Source organism: Leptonychotes weddellii, chromosome 4 (genome assembly GCF_054177405.1).
Source record: "Leptonychotes weddellii isolate Sample4059 chromosome 4, ASM5417740v2, whole genome shotgun sequence".
NCBI lineage: Eukaryota > Metazoa > Chordata > Mammalia > Carnivora > Phocidae > Leptonychotes > Leptonychotes weddellii.
Window position 1 is genome coordinate 14,016,514 of NC_138372.1, and position 13,658 is coordinate 14,030,171.

General features: G+C 38.6%; 1 protein-coding gene across 1 annotated transcript in view; it reads right to left on the reverse strand.

Moving 5' to 3' along the window:
* EIF4G3 (eukaryotic translation initiation factor 4 gamma 3) overlaps nucleotides 1–13,658 on the reverse strand; it is a 228,172-nt gene that overhangs the window by 13,486 nt on the left and 201,028 nt on the right. Inside the window, exons 30-32 of the mRNA XM_081816832.1 lie at nucleotides 8,575–8,700; nucleotides 6,988–7,069; nucleotides 5,029–5,127 (exon numbers count right to left, since the gene is read on the reverse strand). Of these exons, the coding sequence (XP_081672958.1) occupies nucleotides 5,029–5,127; nucleotides 6,988–7,069; nucleotides 8,575–8,700 (307 nt within the window). The remainder of the gene's footprint in view (nucleotides 1–5,028; nucleotides 5,128–6,987; nucleotides 7,070–8,574; nucleotides 8,701–13,658) is intronic.

Here is a 13,658-nt window from a genome sequence, read left to right on the forward strand (position 1 = left end):
TTTAATGAATTAATTTTCCAATATGTATTATCATAAAGCTTATTTTAAAAAAAAAACTATGGGGATTTTTTAAATTTAAGAAACTCAGTGATACTCATAGTTTCATATAACAATGCCAGAAATTTCATTTCAAAAATTAAAGACAGGGGCGCCTGTGTGGCTCAGTTGGTTAAGTGACTGCCTTCGGCTCAGGTCATGATCCTGGAGTCCCGGGATCGAGTCCCGCATCGGGCTCCCTGCTCGGCAGGGAGTCTGCTTCTCCCTCTCCCACTCCCCGTTTGTGTTCCCTCTCTCGCTGTGTCTTTCTCTGTCAAATAAATAAATAAAATCTTTAAAAAAAAAAAAATTAAAGACAGATTTTTATGGCAGCCAATTAGTGTCAAATCAGTGATCCCCTGACTGACAGAGCAATTTCAACTACTTTATATTCAAGTTTGCAGATTTTTATTTCTGTCTGTTGGAGCCCTCTAGTTAATTTTTCAATTTAGCTATTACAACTTTCAGTTCTAGAATTTCTATTTGGTTTGTTTTTATAATTTCTACCTCTTTATTGATATTCCCAGTTTGATCATACATCGTTCTTCTGATTTCCTTCGGTTCTTTGTCCACGATTCCTTCAGCAATTGGAGCATATTTAAGGCAGTTAATTTAAATTCCTTGTCTGGTATGTCCAACATTTGGGCTTCCTCAGGGATGCTTTCTGTCAATTTCTTTTTTGTGAATGAGCCATATTTTCCTGTTTCTTTATATGCTTTGTAATTTTTTGTTGGCAACTAGATATTTTGAATATTGTAACATGTAACTCTGGATTTCAGATTGTTGTAGTCATCTGTTTATTGACTTTAGACAAAGACTACATTTCTTCCTGTATGTGTGGTCACTACAGTCTCTGACCCATTATATCTCCCCACACAGCCAGTGACCTTGCAGAGATTTCAGTGAATGCATGGATCCAATGAGAAAAGTGTGGGGTGGGTAGGACCACAGACAAATGTGCTGTTTCTTTAAATTCTTTGACAGACACCATTCAGGAAACCACTATGGTCTAAGCAGTTAAAATAATGGCCGGGCCCTGCACTAGACCCTCAGTAAATTGCCAGGCAGATTAAAAGGCATAGCACCAATCTTTGGAGGACAAGGTCTTCATTTCTCAACCTGGCCACCAGAAAACTGCACCACCATCTCCCCTACTGTCTTCCACAGGGCTAGGGACTAAGAGCTTCCATGCAAAATGCCAAGGTTACTGAAATTTACCAGATTCTTTTTTCATCAAGCTTTCCCCTGGTGTTGGTAGCACACATGTTTGACTAGGCTCCACAATTCCAAAATAGCTCATTCTAACACATCTTGCTAGCTCAATAGTTGTTTCAGTGGAAGGAGTAATCCTGGAGCTGCTTACTCCTTCATCTTCCATAGAGCCACACATTGATTTTTGAATGTTTTATAACATATGTTATCACAATATTCCCGTGATAAATGCTACTGGTTGTGATGTATTAATCTTTTAATATAATTTTGGACTTGACCTGTGAAAATTTGTTGAGAAATCTTCTTTGCATTTATTAAGAATATTGGTTTATAGTTTTTTTTTCTTGAAATCTATTTGTCTGGTTTTATTACCAGAGTAATGCTGGTCTTATAGAATGAGTTGGCAAGTAATCTCTCCAATTTTCTGAAGAATTGGTACAGAATTCTTTGCAGAACTGGTATTATTTTTTCTTTAGATGTTTGATAGAATTCAACAGTGAAAACACCAGGGATTGGAGTTTTCTTTGTGGGAACGTTTTTAACTATTTCAGTGTAATAGATGCTCAGATTATCTATTCTTCAGTCAGCTCTAGTGGTTTGTACCTTTCAAGAAATTTGTTCACTTCAACTAAATTGATGTACTTACTGGCATAAAAATGATTCATAAATTTCTGATCCATTATTATGTTAAAAACTGTATAACATCATCTCTCTCATTCTTTCTATTGGTAATTTTAGTACCTTCTTTTCCAATTTTGTTTTCTCTGATTAGTCTGGCTAGAGATTTAACAATTTTACCTTCTCAGAGAACCAGCTTTTGACTTCATTGACTTTTCTCTATTGTTTTTGTTCCACTGATTTCCACTTTGATCTTTATTATTTCCTTTTCCTATTTCCTTTGAACTTCATCTGCCCTTCTTTTTTCTAATTTCCTAAGGTTGAAAATGAGGTCAGTGATCTGTGAACTCACTTCTATTCTAAATACAGGTGTTCAGTGCTAACAATGTCACTCTAAGTACTGCTTGAATTGCATCCCACAGATTTTGATATGTTGTGTTTTTTCATTTTCAAATATTTCTTACTATCTTTTATGATTTCTTCTTCAAGTCATGGGTTATTTAGAAGTGTGTTGTTAAGTCTCCAAATATGTGTTACCCACATTCTTAAAGGTTAGTTTAGTTGGAGAGACAATTCTAGATTAACATACTCTCTCAGCATTTTGAGATTATTCCACCATCCTCTGGCTTTCACTGTTGCTACTGCAAATTCTACTGCTTCTTTGTAGGTAACGTACTTCTTTCTAGCTCCTTTAAAATCTTGTCTTTTTTTTTTTTTTTTAAGATTTTATTTATTTGACAGAAGAGATAGACAGAAGAGCACAAGCAGAGGGAATGGCAGAGGGAGAGGGAGAAGCTGGCTCTGCACTGAGCAGGGAGCCCGACGCAGGACTCGATCCTGGGACCCTGGGATCATGACCTGAGCCGAAGGCAGACACTTAACCCTCTGAGCCACCCAGGCGCCCTCTTTGTCTTTGATATTATGCAGTTTCACTGCAATGTAATTATCCTCTGTAGTATACATGTGCTCTCTCTATATATTCTTATTTTTATCAGTTCAGGAAAAGTCTTAGTCATAATCTCTTCAAATATTGCCTCTTCTCCATTCACTCTGTTTTTCCTCCTGGGACTCCAATTAGTCATATGTTAGACTTTCTCATTCTACCCTCTAAATCTCATAGCATCTCTTAGAAATCTACCATAGTTTGTTTTTTTTCAAACCTTCTCATTTTGACTAGTTTTTTCTTGTTTGCTCATTTTTGTGAATTCCTCTTTTGTATATAGCGTTATGTCATATTCTGAGTGAGAATTCCATTATCTTAAGTCTTTGGGGTCTAAATCTACCATTTATTACCTGTTTACTCTCACTCATGGGTACTTATCTCATTACAGGTTAAACGGACTCTAAGTATTAATCCATGTATTTAGATAATGTTAATTTGTAGAAAATAATCAAGAGACCTAAGTTGCAAATGTTTTTTTCCAAAAAGAATTTTGGTTTGCTTCTTCTGGGGGCCAGGGTAATACTGAACTAGGACCATTTCAACTTCTTCCAAGATTTTTGGTAGCACTTATAATGACATTGAGCAATATGCCCTTCATGTGTGCTTATTGCTTAAGAGTTCAGGTTTCATCTCTGGCTTTTTTCCTCACTTATTAGGTTAGTTCCTTAGAAATTACCTTCACTTTCTATGAACCCAGCAATGCAAGATAAATTATGCTTTATCTAGGCTCTTATCTTTTGGCAGGAGGACTCTCCAGAGTATCTAGAAGTTAACATCCACAGTAACCTAACACAGTGTCTTTATCCAGCACAATATACTTACTTTAAAATAATGTTCAGATTTATTTTCATTTTTACTTAAGAGTGATTTTTTTTTCTACTTATTCATAATTTTGTTGGTGGTCTTAGTTTTGATTTTCCTGTATTTTTTTTTTTTTTAAGATTTTATTTATTTGCGAGAGAGAGAATGAGAGACAGAGAGCATGAGAGGGAGGAGGGTCAGAGGGAGAAGCAGACTCCCTGCCGAGCAGGGAGCCCGATGCGGTACTCGATCCCGAGACTCCAGGATCATGACCTGAGCCGAAGGCAGCCGCTTAACCGACTGAGCCACCCAGGTGCCCGATTTTCCTATATTTTAGGACTTGATTTGCAGGATCTTTTTTTTTAAAGATTTTATTTATTTATTTGAGAGAGAGAGAGCACAAGAAGGAGGAGTGGCAGAGGGAGAGGGAGAAGCAGGCTCCCTGCTGAGCAGGGAGCCCAATGCAGGACTTGATCCCAGGACTCTGGGATCATGACCTGAGCCGAAAGCAGAAACTTAACTGACTTAGTCACCCAGGCGACCCTTACAGATCATTTTTTTTTTAAAAAACATTTTATTTATTTATTTGACAGAGAGAGACACAGCGAGAGAGGGAACACAAGCAGGGGAAGTGGGAGAGGGAGAAGCAGGCTTCCCGCTGAGCAGGGAGCCCGATGCGGGGCTCGATCCCAGGACCCTGGGATCATGACCTGAGCTGAAGGCAGACGCTTAACGACTGAGCCACCCAGGCGCCCCTACAGGATCATTTTGAGAGGGAGTTGTTTCCTTTCTCTGTCACTCTTCCTCATCTAATATTTTTATGGTTGCCTCTATCTGATCCCCCACAATTCCTTATTGAGAACCATATTATATTGACCATGGGGTCTTCTGCTTGTTGTGGATTTCTGCATCCAGTTACCAAGCGGACAGCCTAGCTAACGTTTTGGCTCTACGACTGTGTCTATTTCCCTGCATTTATCTTTCTATGGAGTTCCTACATGGTTTCATGCAGTAAGACTGTCCTCCAATTTTCTGCCCTATAAGGGGCATACTAGTCCTCATTACCTCACAGAAATAATTTCTGCCTGTCTCTACTGGTTTTTAGACCCAGAGCTCAGAAGACTTATAGCTTTAGTCCTATTACCCCTGCTTTATTTATCAACTTCCTTTGTGGTTCATGGAGATACGTAGCTTGTTTGCTGTGTGTGGCTAAATCCTTTAAATTTTATTTTTATCTATCATCTAATAAGGAATAGCTGGAGTGGCCCTAAAGCATGGACTTAAAATGGTATCTTGACCATGATTCTTATTTTGGTCTACTTTTAATGACTGAACTACTAATGAAATTACCTTCATTTATTCTATGAAACAGACCAACAACTATTAAACAGGAAGGTATAAGCCTTGTTCTTACTTACCTGCTCCAAGAGAAAATTATGTACATCTTCCCCTTCTGGTAAAAAGTCCTTCCAGGTGAGGTCAGCCTCCCTCCATAAGGCTCCCACTTTCTTATGGCTCTAAAACAGAGATAAGTCCAATCCATTTACTTTTACATTGTGATAAGAAGGAGGAGGAGGAGGAGGGGGGAGGGGGAGGAGGAGAGGAGAAGGCTTGCTTGAAGTTAAGAGTATAGAATTGTAAAGAATGAAAACTCAAAATTTTCCCTTGTTGATATGAAGTTAATTTCTCTGGACTCCTGGCTTTCACACCAAGATGTCTGAACGTATGCAAATGTAATGGTGAACGGCTGTGGTACAGCTGTTTAAGGTTCAATAACTTACTTTATCAGATGACTAATATGGGGAACTGTAAACTCATGTTTGGGATTTATGAATATAAGCACCTAAAAAAAGTTCAATTCACAGAGTTCATAAATTCAACAGTGTCTCTTGTCCTAGATAGTGTTATATACATCTGCTGTTAAAGCCATTCATCAAGCCTCACTGGAATCCCCCCCTCTTCATAGTAGATCACAATTATGCTAACATGAGAATGACTAAGGAGGTTGCTGCTCCTGAACCAGGAATGAGAAGTATTTCAAGGACAAGAGGAACAAGGTTGAGCCCAAGAAACAACAGAGAAGAGCTGTTGTCAGCTGGAAAACTGATGAGAAGGTACAAGTCCACTGCCTGAATAAAGTCACAGTGATAAAGGGAAATGTCAGCCTTTGAGCCGCGGCTACCAGCTATGAAACGTGTATTGATTATTTCATAGAGTAACTTGCCCAAGGCATAGCTGATAACTTACCAAAGTCAGGATTTAAACTCAGGCTGACTCCAGAATTTATGCTCTATGAGAACTTGGTTAGGAGAAATGAGAATCTGCTTTCTGTTTCTACATATAAACGTTAATAAGAATTTGAGTTTTTAATAAGGACTAAAGTGAAGTAGGTTAGGAAAGGAGGAACGAATTCTGGACCTACAAATTAGGGTTTGATAAAAACTTTAGTGCCATCAAGCAAATAGTACTAATAACAAATAATCAACTAGAACTAGAGACCAGGCTATTTAGTACACCCATCCATGAATAACTGGTACAGTGATGTAATACAAAGGGACTTCTGTACATTCAGAGGGAGAAATGAAACAAAACATTTTTACTGATGCCTATAAAACAATGAAATCTATTATCCCAATACCTTTGGCTCTGGTTTGAATAAGTCCGAAATCACCCCAGAATTTTCATGTATGAGTTTTGTTTTGATGTTTCTCACCCCAGGTGTTGTTAACACCACTTTCTCTTAGACCTCTAATATAGCACTGATACACTCTTTTGAAAGTCTTGGTTTAGACTTATCTGTCTCCCTTTCTAGTTTATGAATTCTTTGAAGGCTTTATCTTTGTACACCGGGATCCTGGCATAGAGCTTTGCAGAGAAATATGCAGTATTTATTAAACTAAATTAAATTTAACTTTAAGACAGCAATTCACAATCCTGTAGAGTCATTTTTAATACCTGTTATTAATCAGATTACCTAGCCTGAGATCCAAAATTAAGGAAATTAATCATTTTAGGCATCTTACCTTTCTCTGAAAGCAAGGAGTTTTCACTGAAATCTATTAAAAAGTATAAATAATGTAGCCATTTTGTTTCAAGAAGATAAAATTACTAGCCACAAATACAACATATTTTGAGATTCTTTAGAATTATACCAAATCCAGTTGAGATTAGATAATTCTTTCCCAAGTTACTACTAACAGAGGAGAAATACACCTCTGTAAGACATTGAAACAGAGATCTCACTCTTCTTTTCAAATAATAAAAGGCTACAGAAATACTTGCACAGTGATACCTAAGCTATTCACAGATAACTCAAGATCAAAAATCACTGCCCTTCCTAATATGCTGTTGAGTCTGACACTCGGTTTAACACTCACCATTTGTTTGCATAGAAGGTGCAATATTTCAGAAAGCAAGACCCCAGCTCTTCCAACAGGAAGTAAAGGTTTGCTAAATTCTCTGTAAAAGACAGGAGTAGTGATTAAGTTCCTCTGAACAAACTCCCTATTCTAGAACAGTAGGCAAACAATGTGTGCCAAAAGAACAGATACTATGCAACCTAAATAATAATGGGCAAGAGAAAGCTCCAGGACATGCTCTAAGTAATGTTCAGCAGAAGTAGTTCACCCTTCAGGTTCACTTTATGCTTCATGGAGAAGCTAGAAAGGGACCTTAGAATTCCTGGGTTTTGCCTTTTTCTCTAATTGCCTCAGTGATTGGAGCAATGCAATGATCAGTCTCACTTAATCATCTATTTACATAAATACCACTTCAAGCCTAAAGGAAAGAACCTTAGTTAAGAGGGAGTTGCAAAGTTTAGTTATGAAGTATTTTTAAGAAAGGAAGCTGTTCTTTAGACTATGGATGAAACAGAAAGGGAGAATTTTTTTTCATAGTCTAAATCAGTATTTCCCACACTGTGTTCCATAGGATATGAATAATTATTCCTCAAGAAAAGGATTCTACAATTAAGTGAGGCAATGCTGAATTAAACAAGGCCAAAATTTTTTTTTTAATTTATATTTTATTTTTTAAAGTAAGCTCTATGCCCAATGTGGGGCTTGAGCTCATGACCGTGAGATGAAGAGTCACATACGCTATGGACTGAGACAGCCAGGCGCCCAAAGTTAAATAGTTTTTGTTGTTTTGTTTTACTACAGAATTCTCACATTCTTTAATATGCTGTGAACCTCAAACAAAAGGGACATACAGTATGTGGAGTTTGACTATACGAACAATTTTTGGGAAAATACTAATGTAAAGAAGAGTTTAGGAAAAATTAGTCTGTATAATGTAGCAACAATTTCCAACTCCTGTCCAAATCTAGGAATGCCTAAGATGCAGTTCCTTTTATTATAACCCGAGCATGTACCATGCAGATGTCAGTCTGATAAGCTATTATGTAGAAATAACTTCTCATAGCATTTGAGCAATGACAGATTAACATTAAGTTTCCAGGAGCAATAACCTTCCAGTTAAGTGATTCTGGAGCCGATTATCTACAAACACTGCTAACCTCAATGGACCACAGGGTTATCATATCCCCATGACCTCTCCACTGTGGATACAGTGTAATGTAATATTTTTATACTGAAATGTCTTTTTTTAAAATTGAAGTATAGTTGTATTAGTTTCAAGTGTACAACATAGTGATTTGACTATTATATATATTATAAAATGCTCACCATGATAAGTGTAGTTACCATCTGTCACCATACAAAGTTATTATAATATTACTGGCTATACTCCCTATGCTATACTTTTCATCCCCATGACTTATTTACTTTCTAACAGTTTGTACTTCTTAATCCCCTAAAATGAGAAGTTGTAAAGAGTCACAGGCTACATCCAAGAGCCTCCAAAGGGACCAAGGGAACAGCACTACGCTAGAGTTAGCTGGTAAGTTTGGCATCAGTTTAGCTTGCTACACACACACACACACAAAAATAAAAAGTACAACTTACATGAGAAGTTCTCTCATGGAGATTCCGCCTTCTTTTAACATGGGGGTCACCAGTTCAGCAAGGTACAACCAAATGTGGGGAATATCAATAGCCATGTCATCTGCCAATTCCAGTGTTTCTGAAAAACTGAAAAAGAACAAGAGAAAAATTCACACAAATGTAATTCAAAAGTTAAGATTAAATAAAGAGACCAAAAATCAGTCAACAAATATCTATTAAAACACCTACTATGTTAGATACTATGCTAGGCATAAAGTAACTGATAAATTCTTGTTCTTAAGAGCTTATTTTTAGGGTGAAAAATCACAGCTATTCATTTAGAAGTATAAAAACATAATTCAAGACTTTGTTAGTCCCATAGATAGCATATTAAAAGGGACAAAAACAAAAGTAAATTTGTAAATGAGACATACACATAATTAAAAGGACATACATGTAATTGTAAAGAAAGGGATGAATGAGTATTAGGGCACGGGCAGGTGTATTTGTCTTCACAGCCTTCCAGATCTCTGCACACAGAAAATGTGTGCTTTTTCACTGTAGTTCAGTTTTTAGCTAGAGTACGCCATTCTGTGTACCTATCATAGAGGTCTACACATCATTGAAAATTCTCACTTAAAAAGAGATACCACTACAAGGCAGGGTTACCTTTGTGAAGGTGCCATTTCAAAACAGTTTGTAGCTCTGTGACATTACTTAACTCTGGGCTTCCTGAATCCTTGATACCAACTTTCTGGCCTCACAGCTCATAATGATTTGACATCTACTTGCTGTACAACAGATTAACTTGACTATTCTCTCATTATGTGCACACTTTAAGCTCAGTTAATATGCCACTGATGGAACATAATCTGGCTGAACTCCATGATTTCTGGGCTAATCATCCTATAATGTCAATTCATGTTCTATGCTTAGTGGCATAGATTAAGCTATTCAATGAGCCCATGAGACAACTATAGCGGCCCAGGTCTCTCAGCAGACCTGTGGTTTTCATCTCATATTACAACTAGAAAATACCCATATTCTTGTCTTTGTTTTCTATTTCTTGATTAGTCAGTTCATCATGAGACAGTCTGCAGAACACAATCATTGGTCAAACCCATATTGCTGAACACAGGGTTTTCTTCTCTTTTTTTTTTAAGAACTTATTTATTTGACAGAGAGCGACACAGCGAGAGAGGGAACACAAGCAGGGGGAGTGGGAGAGGGAGAAGCAGGCTTCCCGCTGAGCAGGGAGCCCAATGCAGGGCTCGATCCCAGAACCCCGAGCCACCCAGGCACCCCTGAACATAGGGTTTCTTTTTTTTTTTTTTAAGATTTTATTTATTTATTTATTTGACAGAGAGAGACACAGCGAGAGAGGGAACACAAGCAGAGAGAGTGGGAGAGGGAGAAGCAGGCTTCCCGCTGAGCAGGGAGCCCGATGCGGGGCTGGGACCATGACCTGAGCCGAAGGCAGACGTTTAACGACTGAACCGCCCAGGCGCCCAACATAGGGTTTCTATAGAACAAGCTTGTAAGAGGCTTATTTCTTTTCAGACTTACAGTTCCTAAATCATTTTGTACATTTCTTAAAGAAAAACACATGGTGTACAAATGCTCCTAGGTAATTATCTTTATGTCTTTGGCCTATTACATAGCTTGTAACAATGCCTTGTATAATACACATTTTCTGCTGGCTGAATGAATGAAACAGAGCTATACCATACCCTTGCTTCTTGGTACATAGTGACCGTTACACCCCATGGACTAAACTTTGGTGAAGTCCCCAGGTGGGACTTTAGGCATCCCTCCCTCCATCTCAACTAAGGAGGCTCTACTTTTACTTACTTTATATATGAGTTCCTATCTAAAATTTAATGAAAGGGGTACATGGTTAAAAGTAAAAAAATTTTTTTAGTTCACTGAAGTTCTGATCAGAAATTTGCTGAAAAGGCAAAGCAATCTTTCATAATTGGAAATGGTATTATCAGCAGCATCTCCTACAATTTCCATTGTGATAATTAAAAATATATCTTGATATAGATAAACAAGAGAGAGACAGGGAGGACATCTAAAAATCAGACAGGTCAAGTATTATTATGACTGGTCATAAAAGAATCTAATTACAGGTAAAAGGAAGAAATAAATGAAGATGAAAGCTTCTTACACTTTAGTATCATATTCAGAGAATCACTACAAAGAAGAGTTTTTTTTTTTTTTTAAAGATTTTATTTATTTGACAGAGAGAGACACAGTGAGAGAGGGAACACAAGCAGGGGGAGTGGGAGAGGGAGAAGCAGGCTCCCCAAAGAGCAGGGAGCCCGATGCGGGGCTTGATCCCAGGACCCTGGGATCATGACTTGAACCGAAGGCATATGCTTAATGACTGAGACACCCAGGCGCCCTATTTTTTTTTTTTTTTGAGATTAATTTATTTGAGAGAGAGCGAGCTCGCGGCATGAGTGAGCTACAGCACGAGCAGGGGGAAGGGCAGAGGGAGAGGGGGAGAGAGAGAATCTCAAGCAGACTCCATACTGAGAGTGGAGCCCAATGCAGGGCTCAATCCCACGACCCTGAGATCGTGACCTGAGCAGAAACCAAGAGTCAGATTCTTAACCAACTGAGCCACCTAGGCGCCCCATGGGGATTCTGTTTCATACGCGGCAACAATTATGCTTGGAGTTGATGAACTATCTAGTAAACAATGTGACACATTGAGCCTATTTGAAACTTCTGTCTAGTATTAGAATTCGGTAGCAGCGCATGCTTTGAAGGGTTCTGGAGAAGAAATGGCAGATTAATAGTTGGCTGATCAGGGCCCAGTAAACAGGGAGGCCTTCTACCTTCCACCATCTCTGGCTTGGGGAGCTGGGCAGAAATAGCTTTAACAACTGCTCAGAAGGGGAGCCTGGGTGGCTCACTCAGTTAAGCGTCTGCCTTCAGCTCAGGTCATGATCCGCGTCTGGTTCCCTGCTCAGCGGAGAGTCTGCTTCTTCTTCTCTCTCTGCCCCTCACCCCGCTGGAGTCTGCTTCTCCCTCTGCTCCTTACCCGCTTGTGCTCTCTCTCAAATAAATAAAATCTTTAAAAAACAAAACAAAACAATAGGCGCCTGGGTGGCTCAGTTGGTTGGGTGACTGCCTTTGGCTCAGGTCATGATTCCGGAGTCCCGGGATCGAGTCCCGCATCGGGCTCCCTGCTCAGCAGGGAGTCTGCTTCTCCCTCTGACCCTACCCCCTCTCATTCTCTCTCTCTTGCTCTCAAATAAATAAAATCTTTAAAAAATAAAAAACAAAACAAAACAAAAAAAACAACTGCTTAGAAATTAGCATCTGAGGGGTAGCAGCATCCTAGGAAGCTGATCTTAGATGTTTGCCCACAATGCTATGTAAAGACAGAGGTCTTTGGATATTGGGACTGAAGAGACAAACACTCAGGGTATTTCCGTGGCTCAAATGAAATGGCCTCTCTGGACAGTATGAACTATTTATAATTTGGGCTTTAGAAGTAAATGGGAAACTCTTGATCTTTTTGCAAGAAAGCTCTTGGTGGGTAATGACAAGTGGCTATCACTTTGTGTCCATCTTAGAAAAAACTGCTGGGCCTCTCCATTTAGGAAGGAACAGGGTCTTCATAGGGATCTTAGCCTAAGGATGACCTGGTTAGGTCTAACAAAGTAACAAAGGCGAGGTCTGGAGTCACTGCATTATCTCTAGCTGCAGAAGGAAGGAGGGCTAGAGGAAGATGAAGTAGCTACTGAGACACAGAAATGTTCATCTCATTTGCAGTATAAATAAAAGGTGGTGGTTGTACTGCCAGCAGCAGCAACAGCACCACCACCAATGAAAGTGTAGACGGGATGTCTGGGTATGACACTTTCTCCTCAAGGAATCCCCCAAAGGGAAATACCAACATCTGGAGATAGTCTAGAAATCAAGCTAGCACCTCACAAGTTCAATGAAGCAATGAAGCTAGACCCCACTTCCTGGGGTCTTTCTAGATACAAATAAACTTAAGAGTATAGTTTGAAGAAAGACAGAAAGGGTAAACAGTAATCCAGCATTCTCATTTACAAAATTTTCTGGTGAATACACCATAATAGATGATAAAGAAGCAAATATTTATAAATTAATATAATCGTGACCTCAGCTGTAGTTTGCAGGGCTTGACATTGTAATTTCAAGTTGGTAGGCACAGAAAATTTATTTGTGAGGGCTCATATATTCTCATTTGCTCTATTTACACTGGCTGGTTATTGGAGTGAACTGATTTCTCTTTTTGAAACTGGGAAACCATCTAAGTCTTAAAGGCCAAGAGTCATAGCAACTTTAGCCACAGTTTCTTACTAAGGTAACTACTTACTAAGGTAGATGGCCTTAATCTAGTCATTCACTGAATTCATCACAAACTACCTTATTGCTGAAAGACAGCTTATTAATCATCCTAGGGGCAAGTATATATTTTCTAAGACCTTGAAGACACTGTCATCATTCCTCACAAAATCAAATGAGTAATTATTCCTAAATACATTCAACTTTGGCATTTAATGGTTACCTTATTCTAAGGGTTGACCATATCTGAAAGACATACAGTGGCATTTCATCACATGTGCATTTAATTTACAAGAATGTACAATGAGCTTGGCCAAAATGATTTATAAAGAGAAAAATAAATAATGCAGAATTCTTACTGCCATTCTACCCAATGAATGTATACGCTGAGGATGAAATGTGAGATGTGAATCTGATGTTCAGCCTTCAGGAGGTCTTAGTTCCTGATTGATTAGAGAATGGGCACCTGGTAATGGTGGGTGTGTTTCTATGTTTACATTTGCACAACATGGCTCCTAAAACGAAATTTTTGCCTTAAACATTGATTTCAGAACCTAAGCCTGGGTAAGATTCTAGGCTGTACAGAAAAGAATCCAATCCATGCACATGTGATGATCACAAACATATCAGAACCTGATCTGATGAGTATACAACACTAGTGACAGCCAGACTTCATCAAAGCAGCCATCAACAAGAATCATAATGAAACCAATCTGGAACAGATTAAATCATTAACAATTTGGAGTTAACCTCCTTCTAAGAGGCTAGAGTGG